At 50.7% G+C, this 15557-nt stretch overlaps 2 protein-coding genes across 2 annotated transcripts in view; both read right to left on the bottom strand.

Moving 5' to 3' along the window:
- Positions 1-4457: 4457 nt before the first annotated feature.
- FNDC10 (fibronectin type III domain containing 10) lies at positions 4458-5129 on the bottom strand (the record flags this gene model as incomplete). The annotated part of the gene is made up of 1 exon (XM_084220437.1): positions 4458-5129. One exon carries the CDS (start codon positions 5127-5129, stop codon positions 4458-4460), a length of 672 nt encoding a protein of 223 aa, XP_084076563.1.
- A 5452-nt stretch (positions 5130-10581) lies between these two features.
- The window catches only part of LOC311162194 (uncharacterized protein), a 15115-nt gene continuing 10139 nt past the window's right edge, over positions 10582-15557 (bottom strand). The window contains 4 exon segments of the mRNA XM_084220401.1: positions 10582-11159; positions 12520-12591; positions 14654-14818; positions 15368-15429. Of these exon segments, the coding sequence (XP_084076527.1) occupies positions 11049-11159; positions 12520-12591; positions 14654-14818; positions 15368-15429 (410 nt within the window). The 3' untranslated portion in view covers positions 10582-11048.

Genomic DNA, 15557 nt, shown 5'->3' with positions numbered 1-15557 from the left:
GCGGGGGAGGCGGAGCGGCCGCGGCCGGCGTGAGGGGAGTGCCGGGAGAAGGGACCGGAGCGGGCTGGGCGAGGGCGAGTGGCCGGCGGGGTGTGGGAAGCGTCGGGCGCAGCGTGGAGGCGGAGGGTTGTGCCGCCTCATGCCCGAGTTTTTGGGCGATAAATAATACATAAAAATTGATATTTTTATAGATCTCGATATATATATATATATATATATATATATAAAATGATGTATTTATAAGGTGTTGGTGCTCAGAGGAGGAGAAGATTTATGAGGAGCGTGGAGGGGCTGGCCTCATTGCAATGTACACCTTCATGAGGGGAACAGGAGGGACAGGCGCTCCTCTCTGCGGGGACCAGCGACAGGACCCGGGGAGTGGCTGCAGCTGTGTCAGGAGAGGTTTAGGTCGGATTTTGGGAAATGTTCTTCCTCCAGAGGGTTCTGGCTCCTCAGGGAATGGTCCCAGCCCCAAGAGCTCCAGGAGAGTTTGGATATCGCTCTCAGGGATGCACAGGTTGGGATTTTGGGGTGTCTGGGCAGGGTGAGGCGCTTGGACTCTGATCCTTGTGGGTCTCTTTTCACCTTGGGATGTTCCATGGTTCTAAAGCTTCTCCTTCACCTCATGCAGGGAAGGGAACAGGGCTGGGGAAGTGTTTGGAGCACTGAGGGAACATCTGAGGGAGCTGGAAAGGGGCTCAGCCTGGAGAAAAGGAGGCTGAGGGGGGACCCTGTGGCTCTGCACAACTCCTGACATGAGGGGATGGGGATTTCTGACATGAGGGGATCAGGATTTCTGATATTAGGGGATGGGGATTTCTGACATGAGGGGATCGGGATTTCTGACATGAGGGGATCGGGATTTCTGACATGAGGGATAGGGATTTCTGACATGAGGGGACAAGCCAGAGGGGATGGGGATTTCTGATATTAGGGGACAGCCAGAGGGGATCGGGATTTCTGACATGAGGACATCGGGATTTCTGACATAAGGGGATGGGGATTTCTGACATGAGGGGATCAGGATTTCTAACATGAGGGGACAGCCAGAGGGGATTGGGATTTCTGACATGAGGGAATCGGGATTTTTGACATGAGGGAACAGCCAGAGAGGATGGGGATTTCTGACATGAGGGGATGGGGATTTCTGACATGAGGGGATCGGGATTTCTAACATGACGGGACAGCCGAGGGGGAATCAGGATTTCTCCCAGAGAACAGGGACAGGAGGAGAGGGGACAGCCTCAGTTGTACAGGAGAGGTTCAGGTTGAACATTAAGAAGATTTCATCACATCAAGAGCGATGAGGCCTCCAGCGCTCCCACGGCCAAACAGCCATTCCGCGCCGCTCCCTGAATCCCGCTGCCTCTCCGGGCTGTGGCATTAAAAAGCCCGTCAGAAAAGCAGGTTTTTAGGACAAATTTCGCTCCTTTTGGCACTAGATGGCAGCCGAATGCCGTGGCGGGCCGGGAGGATGCCGAGGGAAGCGTTTGGATGCAGGATTGAGTCATGCCGAGGAGGAGAATTGGGCCGGACACCCTGGATGAGCCCTGTGCCCAGGGGGATCCGCAGCGAACAGAACACGGCCAGCACTGTTGGGATTAAACGTGGAATTCTGCATTCCAGGAGGAAACGCTGGCCCTTTTACTGCAAACTGCACACATTAGAATGGCCAAACTAGGAGTTATTTATATTATTTATGTTATTTATGTTATTTACCCACCGACTGGTGAAATACGCTGGTTTCAGGATTGTTTTCTCGCATCCAGGTCAAAATTACCACGGTGCTCCTTGCTCAGCCCAGCTCAATCCCATTTTTCTCTGAGGTTTTTGTCATCTTTTCCCTTTTTCCCTTTTCCACTTTGGTCTCCTTGCACTAATTCAATGGCAGGAGAAGGTAACGGAGCAGGAGAAATACAGGAGATAAACCAGGACATCAAAGGAACAAATCTATTCCCCAGCCCAGCAGAACTTCACTAGTGAGGCAGGACTCTCACATAAAATATTTCCTAACAATATTTTCTGCCCTCGCATTGATATTTTTTTCCCTTTGTGCTTTCTGAGGATTTTTCCCCCCATTATCACCACAGCACTTCCAGCAGAGCCTTTTCCTGCTCCCACAGCCACCATTCTCCTCTCCTCCGTGTAAAACCTCTCCCTCTCTGTTGTATTTTCCATCATCCATTAGGGTTGTTGTTGTTGTTGTTGTTATTATTATTATTATTATTATTATTGTTAATTTATTTATTTTAGGGTATCCATTATTACCTGCAGAGGTGTCTTACTGAAGACAGACACGTTCCAAACTGTAAATTAAATTTTCTCAGACTTACATCAGTGTTACCACCTGAATTACCCAGTTCTCTGTAATCCAAACCTCTAGTAAATAAAATTAGGTCTTAAGATAAAAATATCCCTTGTTTTCTCATTAATACTGTCATAATTTTACAGTAGGCAATGGAATATTATTATGACCAGTTTGGGCAGACTCCCTTTGAGTCAAGCAAGATCTTGAACCTTGAAATATTTATGGAATTTTCATTTATTGTCATCATCCTCTTAATTTATTAAGTTCAATGCCAAGGTGGTACAAGGTTGTTTATACAGCTGGTTTTCACATCTGGCAATTCATGACACGATGAGGAACAGAACAGTGACAAAAGGTGACAGAAATGCACAAAATCAGTGGCACTCCAATGCTCCTGTGCTGAACTGGCTACAGCAAAAAAAAAAAAACCCTGAAACCTTTAAAAAACCAACATTTGTCTTAATGTTCTTCAAAATCACCTTTTGTTCCAGCAGTCCATCCTCTTAGGGATAAAAACCCAAAAATGAGGCATCGGTGAGGTGCTTAAATCCAGCACAGGTCATAAACAGAGAAGGGCTCAGTGTGGTCAGCTGCAGGTGAGAACGGAACACGGCAGGAATAACAAACAAAGGAAAAGGTGGCGATGGAACGATGGAACGCAGCCTTCAGCTCCTCGGCCACTCCCGAGTTCTTGAGGAAGGGATTATGTTCAGTACAAATACTATTAAGGATTTCCACACACTTCCTAATATTTACCCTCTACCACCAAGTTGAAACTTCACAAACGACTTGCACAAGGAAAAACGAACAGGTCGTTCACCAGTGCTAAACATTTACACAAACAGATCACACTGAACCCGACAGTCCTTTTACACAAGAGCCTTTCCCCTACTTTATTTTTTTTTTGCTTTAAGTGCACAGTTCCTAAGTGATAATAAATTATTATTTTGTGTTACAGCAGTCAACTACATACAAACAACACGTACTAAAAACTACCTCACTAAATACCTCTCTGAAGGTAACTACTTTGTGTATATATTAAATTTCAAGTAATGCTCAGCCCAAGTTGGTTGTTTGTTTATTTTTTTTAAAGAAAACAATCAGACAAACCAACAACCACTAATTCCAGAGACAAGAACACGAGGGAGACGCACTCAAAACTACAAGGACTACAGGAACAGCTACACCGATAGAAACGGGACAAATTCTCAGCACTAAGGCACAATAGAATCAGTACTAGAGTATGGCTAAAACCTTACTTACTACAGCATCAAGTGAGGAGTTACCCGGGAGTGTTCCTACGCTCAAAACACTCGGCTACAACAGCAGTGAGTTCTGTGGGCAAGAAGCTTCTACCTTAGTGCAGCTGCTTTGCTAAAGGAGGGGATTTCAGGGGGCAAGGGGGTGCTCACTTCTATCTTATCATTATTAAGGGTTGGTTCCTACTTGCTCAACGAGTTTTCTTATTCAATTGATCCCTTTACCTGCGCTCTTTGTGAAACTACAACACAATTCTGATGGGAGAAAAGCAGGTGTTGGATGTTGATGGTCGCTGGAGCTGACCAGAAAACCCTCGACCAGAAAACCCCCGTGGTTTTTGGACAGTGGCCCCAAAATTCGGGACCACCGTAAAGCATGGTACAAACCCCGCCTAAACCACGAGATTAAGTGGGCTTTGGATCAAACACACGCTTAGCTGTGGGGTTTGTGGTCCCACCAGTCAGTCCTCCTGAACTTTAAACAACTTCACCCCACAGGAAAAAAATCAAGCACGGCTCTAAGACCAAGAGGTTTAAAATAAGGGTGTTCTGGAGAGTCTTTTCAAACAGGCCCTCGGGAAGATCTGCCGCTTGCCCTTACAAACAGACGGTTTCTGGCACTTGGGGACCTCTGCTATTGTTTTTTGATCCGCTGAGATGCCAGGAGTTCACCACGAAGGGCTCTGGCCGAGAAGCCACCCCAGGAGGAAGAAGAGCTCCGAGTCCGCTGGAAACGCGCATCCTGCAAATTTGGGCACAGAGCTGCCAGAACAGTCTGGAAAACCTCTTCCCTCGCCGGAGAGCGCCGGAACGGCGGCTGCGGGAGCCGCCGGGCGCCAGCCCCGCACTCCGCATCACCATCACCATCATCATCATCCTCCCCTCCCGCACTACGCGCGGCGCGCAGCGGCCGCCGCGTGTCCTCCGCGGGCGAGCGCGGGGCTCATGAGGTTCTCGGTGATGTAGGCCACGAGCAGGCAGATGAAGACGAGCATCACACAGATGGATCCCCCCACGGCCGTCATGGCCACGACGATGTCGCGCATGGCCGCGGGCTCCACGCGGAACTCCACGCACTGCGCGGGCGGCGCGGGGCGCGGCGGGGCGTAGCGCGGCTGCAAGCACAGGCGGTAGCGCACGCTGCCGTGCGCCTCGGCCAGCAGGTAGTCGCGACACGCGGCTCCCAGCTCCACGCTGTCGCAGGGGAAGCGCGTGTAGGTGCCGTCCCAGGAGCAGTTGAGCGCGAAGCCGCGCAGGGCGGCGGCGGGGCGCGCAGGCGGCCCCCAGTGCCGCATTCCCCACTGCAGCAGCACGCTGCCGTTCCGCAGCACGTTGGCCACCAGCGCGCCGCCCGCGGAGCGGTGGGCGCGGCACGCCCGCGCCGAGCACTGGAAGCCGCGGGCCGGCGGGCGGAAGCACAGCCGCGCCCCCGCCGCCGCCGCCGCGCCATCGCCGCCCACCTTGTAGGGGCACCACGGCTCGTCGGGGTCGGGCTTGGGCTCGGCGAGCCCGAGGCACAGCAGGGCGAGCAGAGGAGGCAGCAGGCTGGGCGTGCCGGGCATGCCGGCGGCCGCCGCCGCATGGAGCCGCGGAGCGCGGGGCCGGCGGACGCGCGGGGCGAGGAGCGCGGGCTCGGCAGCCGCCGCGGGGCCGCCAATGGAGAGGCGGTGCCGCCGTTAACTCTCGCCGGGCTGCGGAGCACCCGCCCGCTGCGGCCGCTGGTGGCCGCCCGGACGCGGCTCTCGGGGCTCCGCGCGGCGCACGGGACGCTGAGACCCCGCGGGGGCGGGCACGGGGGATGCTGAGACCCCGCGGGGGATGCTGAGACCCCGCAAGGACCGGCACGGGGGATGCTGAGACCCCGCAAGGAGCGGCACGGGGGGTGCTGAGACCCCACAGGGGTGGGCACGGGGGATGTTGAGATCCCACATGGGGGGGATGCTCAGACCCCACGAGGGTTGGTACAGGGATGCTCAGACCCCAGGTGCGGGCGCAGGGGATGCTGAGACCCTTAAGGATCGGCACAGGGATGCCGAGATCCCCCAAGGGTTGGCACAGGGATGCCGAGATCCCCCAAGGGTCGGCACAGGGATGCCGAGACCCCACAAGGGTTGGTACAAGGATGCTCAGACCCCACAAGGGTTGGCACAGGGGATGTGCAGCCCCTCCGTGCCTCCCCCGGGCTCTGCTGTGCCCCCGGGGTCACGTCCCCCAGGGCTTGGGGGGCTGCTCAGCCCCCCAAGACCAACCTGTCTTGTTCGACTTGCAGATTTCATTCCACACCAGACAAGGTTTTTTTTTAAAATTTTTTAATTTGTCCGTGATTTTGATCTGTTTTTACATAGAATCCTGTTTTCATTTTTTTATAGTAGAACATAACCATTTGTCTATATTTAACCTGTAAAATATAGCAATTCTCACGTTACGTGGTTAAACCCCCCCAAAAATGAGCCTGGGGATGGCCGGGAGGTGCCTCTGTGCCCGGGGGCTGACACCAGCAGGGCTGGGGCAGGTGACAGATGATGCAAACCTTGTTCGAAGAATCGGAGCTCACACGGATTTGATTTGATTTGATTTTTAACGGAGTGATAACCGCACACCGCGCTGCTTCAACCTCTCGGCTTTGGGAATTTAAATAAACTCGGCGAGGATGTACTAAAGACACGAGACCCTCGCAGGAAGTCAGCTGAGAGCAGGGATAACTCTGGGTCTTAGTGCACGCCCTGAGACAGAAGGAACGAGGATATTCCTCCTCCTGCCTTCCCCCAAATTCCTCCCCAAATGCCATTTCCTCCCTCTGCAGCAGGACCAGCCCTCCACCCACCCCTGCTCTGGAGCCAGCAGCTGATTTTGCAGCACAGGAGGAAACAGCAGCGCTCCATCGCAGCTTTACACCGTGATTAATGTTCTCTGAACGACCTTGAGAGAGGTACACAAGAGAATTGACTTGTCTAAATGGGGAAAGAAAAGAGCTCTAATGAAACAACAATAAAAATACAGGATTAAACAGTTTGGAGATCCTTCGAGCTGTTAAATTGGTAAAAGTTGCTTGAAGTCCTTTTCTGAGTAGCAGGGGAAAAAAAAGCAACATTTCCTTTTTGGTTTTGATCAGGTTTTACATAAGGTTGTGTTCCAGATTTTATAGCAAAACATAAACATTTGTCTATATTTAACTTGTGAAATAGAATAATTAACATATGATTTTGTGAAAAGCCTCAGAAATGTGCCTGAACACGTTGCTGTAGTTCTTCACTGTGTTACCTATTTAGAAACACATTGCAGTTTCCTGTGTGTTTTCTTTAAAAACAACATTTGAATTATGTAACTTGAAAATACAACAAAAATAAGATCCCAAGGCCTGTTTTCATTTCACAGCAAAACCAAACCCAAATCATACCTGGAAGGGGAGGCTTGCATATACACAAACTGTGATTTCTAGCAGGGTGGAATTTGTTTCAATAATTCTGCTTTCTGACGCATTGAACATGAATGGTTTGACATCAGGACCCCTTTTCCTGTTGGAAAAACTGGACTTTTCAAGTGTATGTTTCCTGAGGAAATCTTTAATTTACCAGTATCAAGTATTTCAAGTTATTTCCACATCTAATTTTTCACCAGATTGAATGGGGGTGTCTGCTGGCCTATTGAAAGTTGACATGGATCTCTTTTGATACCAAGAGGGATCAATAAAAAAATAGGATCAGCATAGAAAAGGATGCTGAAGGTGCAGTTATGGCTTGGAGAACTCTCAGATATTGGAGCAGGAAGAGGTGCTGTGCTGCTGAAGGCACTTCTTGGCAAATTTACCTGTGGAATTCCAGCCAGGATGCAAAAACTGGAGCTCTGACAGTCCTTCCTGAGCAATGGGAGCGTGGTCAGCGAGTGGCTGGAGCCAAACCAAGCAAGTTCTTCCTCCTTCAAACTTTGTGTCCTTCTCCTAACAGCAAAAAAAAACCAGGTTCCCAGACCTGCATTGCCATGTCCAGGGAGGAGAGCTGGCACCAACCTCTGGGGCTGCTTGTGAGGAACAACTTGTGAGGAGCAACTTGTGATGTACAACTTGTGATGTACAACTTGTGAGGAACAAATTGTGAGGAGCAACTTGTGAGGAACAATTTGTGATGTACAACTTGTGAGGAGCAACTTGTGAGGAGCATCTTGTGAGGAACAACTTGTGATCAACAACTTGTGATGTACAACTTGTGAGGAACAACTTGTCATGTACAACTTGTGATGAACAGCTCACCCTGGGTTCTGCTGGGAGATCCAAGGGTCTGGAGGGTGCTGCAGGGAGGGTGAATGGTTGGCACAGCAGTGAAGGCCCTGAATCCATTAAAAAATTATAACACTACAGGTTAACTACAACTCCTGCACTTTTTTTGGCCTTGCACTGTGGCTGAGCAAAAACCCCAATTATTTATGCCAGAGCCAAGCAGACCCCCATGCTTTGGCTTGGTCAGCCTGGCTGTGCTGGCTCTCTGTGAATCCTTTTTTTTTCATTGTTTGCTCTCCTATCAATCCATCTGCTTCTGAGACCTTGTTCTGTGCAGTAAAACCCAGCCTGGGCTTTTTCATGGCATTGCTTCAGCATTCTGCTGCTCAGGCCAAAGCCTGTGATGTGTCCAGGCTGTGAAGCCCCAGCAGGATCCCAGATTGCTTTACAGCCTCCAGACAGACCCAGCACCACAGGGTTTGGCTTTTCTGCTTCTCCTCCACTGGATTGATGTCTCTTCTCAAGGAAACACTGAAGGAGTATCAAAACTTGCTGTGGGCCAGGCAATGAAGCACTGACAACCTCCAGCTCACAATTTATGCAGCACTCTGCTAATTTTAGTCTCAGCTATGGCCAGGGCAGACAGTCCCCAGGGCAGAGATGTTTGCTCTCAGCTGAGGGCAGCACATGACATATGGTTCCTAAAGCATCCTCCAAGCTGGGAGCTTTGCATTCAGTTGAGTTGCTGCAGTTCCCTCCAAGTCATAACTCTGAGGATTACTCACTCTAGACATGCAAACACAGAGAATCTGCCTCCTAATTTAGATTTTCCTGCAGCCTGAATCCATGAGCAGCCTCACCCCCACTGGGCTTCTATTTCCAGTGCTTGATTCACTTCCAGTCAGGGCTGAACCTGCCAGTGCCAGGGAGGGAGAGCTGAGCTGGGAACAGCTGGGGTGCTGGAACCCTGGCTGCTGGGAATTATAAACTTTCTGTTTAAAATTAAAACTTTCTGGCACAGAAAACTGCATTTGACCTGAGGCTGTGGAGAAGAGTTCCAGAATGGAATGATGGAACTGGGGTTGTGGGTGTGGAGTTGGTTAGAAGTGTGTGATATCACAGGGTGGAAAACTGAGAGTTTGGGGGTTTAGAATATAGAAATAAATATGAAGCAAGATGGAGGTTTTAGGGTGGAGACAGGTTGTTCTTCTTTACCTTCTTCTTCCTCCTTCTCCATGGGTTTGGGTGGTTTTGTGTAATTGGATAAAAAAACTCCACATTGCAGGCCACGGGTGGTTGGTTATTGGGTTAAAAGTAAAAATAATTTAGGTGTCACTTCTTAATTGGACAGTTTATCCTTAAAGAGCCTTGCAACAAGAGAAAGTTGGCCATTTTGTGCCTTGTTAATGAAATACTGCAGAACTCGCTGCTGTGAGGCTGTAACGTGGATAAAAGAAATAACAAACACCTGAGTCAGAATGCAAACCATCATCTTCAGTCCCAGCCCTGCCAGAGGCAGAAAAGGAAGCAGAGAACTGCCATGGGGCCATGGGGGCACAGAGCTTTGGCACTGGGGGTCAGGGGTGCTGCTCTGACCTGGGATGGGGAGGCAGCTCTGCTCAGGATGCTCTGAAGCGGCAGCTGCAGCCTCAGCTGCTCTGCTGTGAGCTGTTCACAGAGGAGCTGCATGGAACAGGGCTGGCAAAGCACCAACGCAGCTTCAGCCAGCTCAGGGCATTCTGGGGATCTTAAACCCCACCAGGGTTTGGTAGTGAGCTCCTTCCTGGGCTCCATGAGCAGCTCTGGCACTGGGCTAAAAGATAATTTCCTGAAATTTTCCTTTTCCTTATTCTGCTCTACTCTATGCCAGAGCTGGACTTGCACAGCTGATTGTACTGGTAAGAAACACAAGCAGAATGAAAACAAAGAACTAAAAAATCCTATGAAATGTAAATTTCAAGCTCTATTACAACCAGTGGAAGAAAAAAAAATAATCAATGCTGTCAGAATAAAAAAGGCTGAGCTTGTTGGGAAATAAATATTGTTTTCCCCAGTGTCTAAAAGTGCTTGCAAAATATGCCACAAACAAGGGATTAAAAAGAGCTCAGCTAATTCAAATAGAGAACAAAGATGCTCTGGTTTTTTATCAGGTGGTGAGATTCAGGCACAAGCTGTGTTTGGTGATTGAGGTCCCAGAGTCTGGTGAAGAGGGAGCAGGACACAGCTCAGGACAGGGAGTGGGACAGCTCTGCCCTGCTCTTATCACTTAAAACAGATTCTGGGTTTTGAGATATTGTGATTAAACCCATTCTCCCTTCATTTTAAATTCCAGGGGTTCCAGCTGACTGTTCCTTCTTTGTCCCTGAGGTCAGGTGAGATGTCTTTTGGAGGCTGAGTAAAGTCCCACAGGATTCAATCCACTGCATCAACAATTCCCATCTTGCTGATCAAAACCTGTCTAGAAGAGACAAAATTTACCTTAGCTCCTGTTGGGAGATTGGCAATAATCCAAACAGGGTGGAACTGCATTAGCTGGGCTGCAAATATTCCTTTTTTCCTGTTTTTTGGTGTGGCTGTCCCTGTCCCCAGGGGGAAGAGCTCAGGGCAGCCCTCACCTCCAGCAGGGAAGAGGCACAGCATTCCAGGGGACACTCTGAGGCCAGCAGGAGTGTCCCAGCTCGCAGGGAAAGTGTCACAGCAGGGCAGGCAGAGCTCTGCAGGGATCTGCTCCCAGTCTCTGGAGGGTCTCTGCAGCAGGAGGGTGTTCACATCCACACACACACTCACTCTGCTGGCTGTGGTTGGTGCTCTTGCACAGCTCCAGGCAAAGAACAGGAGATTTCCTCTGGTTCCCTCCCCACCCTGCTCAGAGGATGTGCCAAAGAAACACAAAATCGTTTGTGAAGACAGATTCCTTTGTATTAGAGTGAGTCCAGGGACCAGCTCAGGCACCCCAGGGGGGTAAAAAACACCCCCAAAACCAGCCCAAAAAACCCTCTCCAGCTTCAAAAGGGGATGTGAAGAACACAGTAAATCAGAAAGTGCTCCTAAGAAAAGCAGCAGGATAAGATCATTCCCAGTCTGAGGTCTCAGAGGCAGCAGTGGCCCCGCACTGAGATGGGATTTTCATTGCAAACCCCCTGCCAGGGCCTGCAGGGAGCTCTCCCTCCTCCTGCCTGTGCTCTGGGCAGTGTTTCACTCAGGAGGCAGCTCCCAGGAGGAGTTCCCATCCCCTCATTCCTGGAGTATCCTGGTTTTTCAGCAGCTCTCAGAAGTAGTCATCCTTCTTGCCAGCAGCTCCCTGCCTTCCCACACGCTCCTTCTGCTCTTGGACAAGCTCCAGGTCATCGTTGTCATCCACCTCCCCTCCATGATCCTCCTGGGGGCACGGGGAGGGAAAAATCAGCAAAAAGGAAATCCTGGAAAAGGAGATCCTAAAGCACACCACGCTGTCCCTGACCAGAACTGTCCCACCAAACCAGCCCAGCTTTGGAGACCTGGGCAAACAGGGGTGAGCCCACCTCTGGTGGCACCTTCAGGTGTCCCTGGCAGGACACAGAGGGGTTTTAAGCACATTTTAATATCCTGCAATGCAGCTTGGACATCTCAGCCTGTTGCCTCTGCTGCCTGAAGGGCAGATGTGAAGAGCAGGTATGAGGAGCTGATATTTTACATTCTCCACACTTCAAACTGTGTCACCAACCCCAGCCAGGCCATGCAGCAGCCAGCACAGCCCCCAGGGATGATTTTAGCTCCAACCATCCCTTGGAGACACCTACAAGGGGCCTGGAATCACTCAGGGAAAGGAGACCTGACACCAGCTGTGCTCTGCCCATCCCCTTCATTCCCAAACCCTCAGCAATCCTGGGGGAACTGCAGAAAACCCCTCAGGAGCCACTCAGGGCAGGGAGAGAATGAATGAGGCTGGAAGAGGATTCATTTCTGTCTCTGAAGGTACCAGGGTGATCCTCTCAAGCTCATGCTTGAAAAACATTGATCTGGCATTGCTGCACTGGCACAGCTTTGATTCCCCCTGTGATTCATCCTGTGATTCCTACAGTGATTCCTTCTAGAATTCCTCCTGTGATTCCCCCTATAACTCCTCCTATAATTCCTTCTGTGATTGAATCCTGCTTTGATTCCTGCTGGGATTCCTCCTGTGATTCCTCCTATAATTCCTTCTGTAATTTCTCCTATAATTCCTTCTGTAATTGATTCCTCCTGTGATTCCTCCAGTGATTCCTTCTATAATTCCTCCTGTGATTCCCCCTATAATTCCTCCTATAATTCTTCTTGTGATTCCTCCTATAATTTCTCCTATAATTCCTCCTGTGATCGATTCCTGCTGTGATTCCTCCTGTGATTCTCCCTATAATTCTTCCTGTGATTCCTCCTATAATTCCTCCTGTGACTAATTCCTCCTGTGATTTCCCCTATGATTCCTCCTAAATTTCCTCCTAAATTTCCTCCTGTGATTCCTCCTGTGACTCCTCCTGTGACTCCCTCTGTGATTCCCCCTGGCACTGATTCCCCCAGCTGCAGTTTGGGAAGCACCTGGAAAAGGCAGCACTGGGCTCCAGGTTTGTTCTGGACACCTCACTGAGCAGGCAGAGGCACACCTGGAGTCCCTGCTCCCCCCTGGCTCCCTAAAAGCTGAGTCCCCCCAAATTCCTGGCTGCCCACCTCCCCCCAGGTGACCCCACACCAGAGAGGAAAGAGGAAGAACCTTGGTGTCGTACAATTTCTTGCTCCTGATCTTCTTGGTAATCCTCCAGTGGCTCTTCCCTGGGCTGGGCAGCTCTGCCAGTACCCTGGAAAACACAGGCAGGGTTGGGAGTGCCCAGCTGTTGGGGTTCAGACATCCCTCTGGCTGTCCTGGATTGTCCAAACCCCTGCCAGGGGACTCAGGGATCCTGGCACAGAGCCCAGGTCACACCTGAGACTTTGTGACCCATGGAAAAGTTACCAACCTTATATGAGGACCTGCAAGCCATGAAAGTCTAAGTAGAATAATAATCAGTTTGTCACAGAGGGGAAAAATAGATTTTTGGGGTTTTTAGGATGGGGGTTCAGGGGCCAAGATGGAGGAATCTGGGTGTGACCAGCCTTTCTCCTTCTTTCTCTTGGCCTCCACCTTCTGCTGTGGTGCTGGCACTTGTGGATTGGTTTGGAGCAGAAGCTCAGTGTCCAACATAGGTGAAAGGGATTGGGAAGTTATTGTCAATATTGTACAGGTGGTTTTAGTATGAAAAGATAACAACACACAGAGTGCCTCTGTCTGACCTGCTGAACAGACCTGGGCAGGACAGGAGAGAGAATTTTATAGATAAAAAACAACAAACAACTTTGAGAAGGAGAACTGAAGAGCTCTGACTCCTTCTCTGACCACCAGGCTGGGAACAGAGACTGTGACATACCTGGGGTCACTGTGACACACCTGGGGAGACTGTGACACACCTGGGGTCACTGTGACACACCTGGGGTCACTGTGACACACCTGGGGAGACTGTGACACCCCTGGGGTCACTGTGACACACCTGGGGTCACTGTGACACACCTGGAGAGACTGTGACACACCTGGGGTCACTGTGACACACCTGGGGTCACTGTGGCACACCTGGGGTCACTGTGACACACCTGGGGAGACTGTGACACACCTGGGGTCACTGTGACACACATGGGGTCACTGTGGCACACCTGGGGTCACTGTGGCACACCTGGGGTCACCGTGAGCAGCCCCAAGGCCCAGCTGCTGCCAGCCCTGCAGGGACACAGCTCCTGCCCCAGAGCCCAGGGCTGGATCAGGAATCAGGGGGAGCACAGGGACCATCAGGCAACACAAACTCCTTTTATTTTACTCTTTTCCCACCTGCTGGCAGCTCCTCTCTCCTGCAGCAGGAGGGCCCCAGGGCTGCTGCCTCTGGAGAGCTTTGGGTTTTTTAGGGTAGAGCTTTAGGGAGCACAGCACAGCCAGATCTGGGAGCCAGCTATTTGTGTCACTAATTCCACATTTTCACTAATCTCAAGGAGGTGTTGCTCTGCTGGTGCCAGCACCTCTCTCTTATTTGATTTCATTGGCCTGGATTTCTTTTTTTTTCTTTCTTAATCCCAGCATTAATCATGATTTTAGAGCCTGACAGATAAAACACTCCATTTTTTAAACCAAGCAACGTTCAGCTGCTTGTCAAAACAAATGAACATTTCCCTGATGCAGAGTCTGGCTTCAGGCAGCCAGAAACACTTGGTGAAATAAATGGATTCCATCTGCAAGGGAGCAAACAAGGAGGCAGAGCTCTGACACGCTGCCAGCAGCCTTGGAGAGGCTGCACTGACCAGAACCCAAGCACAGACTCAGGTTATTGTCTCTGGTGCTGCTCCCAAGTGCATCAAAGTCCCCTATTCCACATCTCCCCATCCCTAAAGGTGTTGCAAGTGCCAGGGGGGACTTCAAAAGCAGAGAGGATGAGGCCAGAGCAAGCTCTGCTGCATGGCTGAAAGAGAATTTCCTAAACTCTGGCACCTTTGCTCATTCTGCTCCACTCTGCCCCAGAGCTGGACTTGCACAGCTGATTGTGCTGATAAAAAACACAGAATGAAAACAAAGGACCAAAAAAAGTCCTAGGAAATGGAAATTTCAAGCTCCATTACAACCAGTGGAAGAAAAAATTGGTTGGTTTTGATCAACCTGCTAAAGAGCTTTCTCCTGCCTGCCACATCTCACAGTGGGATTATGGATCCTCCCAGGAATTTGGATTATGGATCCCCCCAGGAATTTGGATTATGGATCCCCCCAGGAATTTGATGTTTCCCTTCCAGTCCTTCAGCTCTCTCATCCCCAGCTGGGGATCCCTCCCTGGCCCTGCTGGTTGTCACCTTTGGTGGCTTCTCCTTCCACTCTTCTTTTACACCGGGCTCCTTGAACTTCTCCGAGCCTCCCACCTTCTCCTCAAAGTCAGGTCTCTCCAGCTCAGCCTCCTCAAACTCATCCTCCCCCTGGTTATTGGGGTCCTGGGCAGGATCTGCAGCATCCTCTGGCAGCTGGACAGGAAAAGCTTCTTGTGACTTTTATTTCTTTATTTTATTTTATTTATTCCCTCAGGAGGCAGCAACCTGCCTTCCCCAGCAAGCCTGGAGCACTTGTACCTCTCCAAGCCTGTTAGGGTTTGTTGAAAAAACCAAAAAACCATCTTTGTTATCCCTCCACACCCAAGGAGTTTGGAGTTTACAGAAACTTCTGGGTAATTATTGACTGATTGGACTCTTATTCCGAGCCAGAGTCGCATCCAGGTGAAACAGGGAAGGATGAAAAGATGAAAACTTCTCCCAGCCAGGCTGGGCAGGGCTTGGAGCACCCAGGACACTGGGAGGTGGCTGGGGATGGGAACAGGTGAGATTTAAGGTCCTTTCCAAGCCTTGGAGCACCCTGAGACAGTGGGAGGTGGCTGGGGATGGGGACAGGTGAGATTTAAGGTCCTTTCCAAGCCTTGGAGCACTTTGGGACAGTAGGAGGTGGCTGAGGATGGGCTGGGATGAGATTTAAGGTCCCTTCCAAGCCCTGGGGGGGTTTGTGATGCTCTGGTTACTCACCATGGGCTCCTGGACCACGGGATCCTTCTGGGAGTGCAGCTCCCTGTCGATGACTCCTGCATCTGCCAGGGACAGGACAGGGACAAGGACAGGGACAAGGACAGGGACAGTCAGTGGGGTCTCCTCAAAGCCACGGCCACCACTCAGGTGTTTTATCCCAACCCATGCCCTGTGAATGTGTGCACAGAAA

Source organism: Fringilla coelebs, assembly GCF_963513975.1.
Source record: "Fringilla coelebs genome assembly, chromosome: 22".
Taxonomy (NCBI): Eukaryota; Metazoa; Chordata; class Aves; order Passeriformes; family Fringillidae; genus Fringilla; species Fringilla coelebs.
This window is presented reverse-complemented; position numbering and strand designations above follow the sequence as displayed.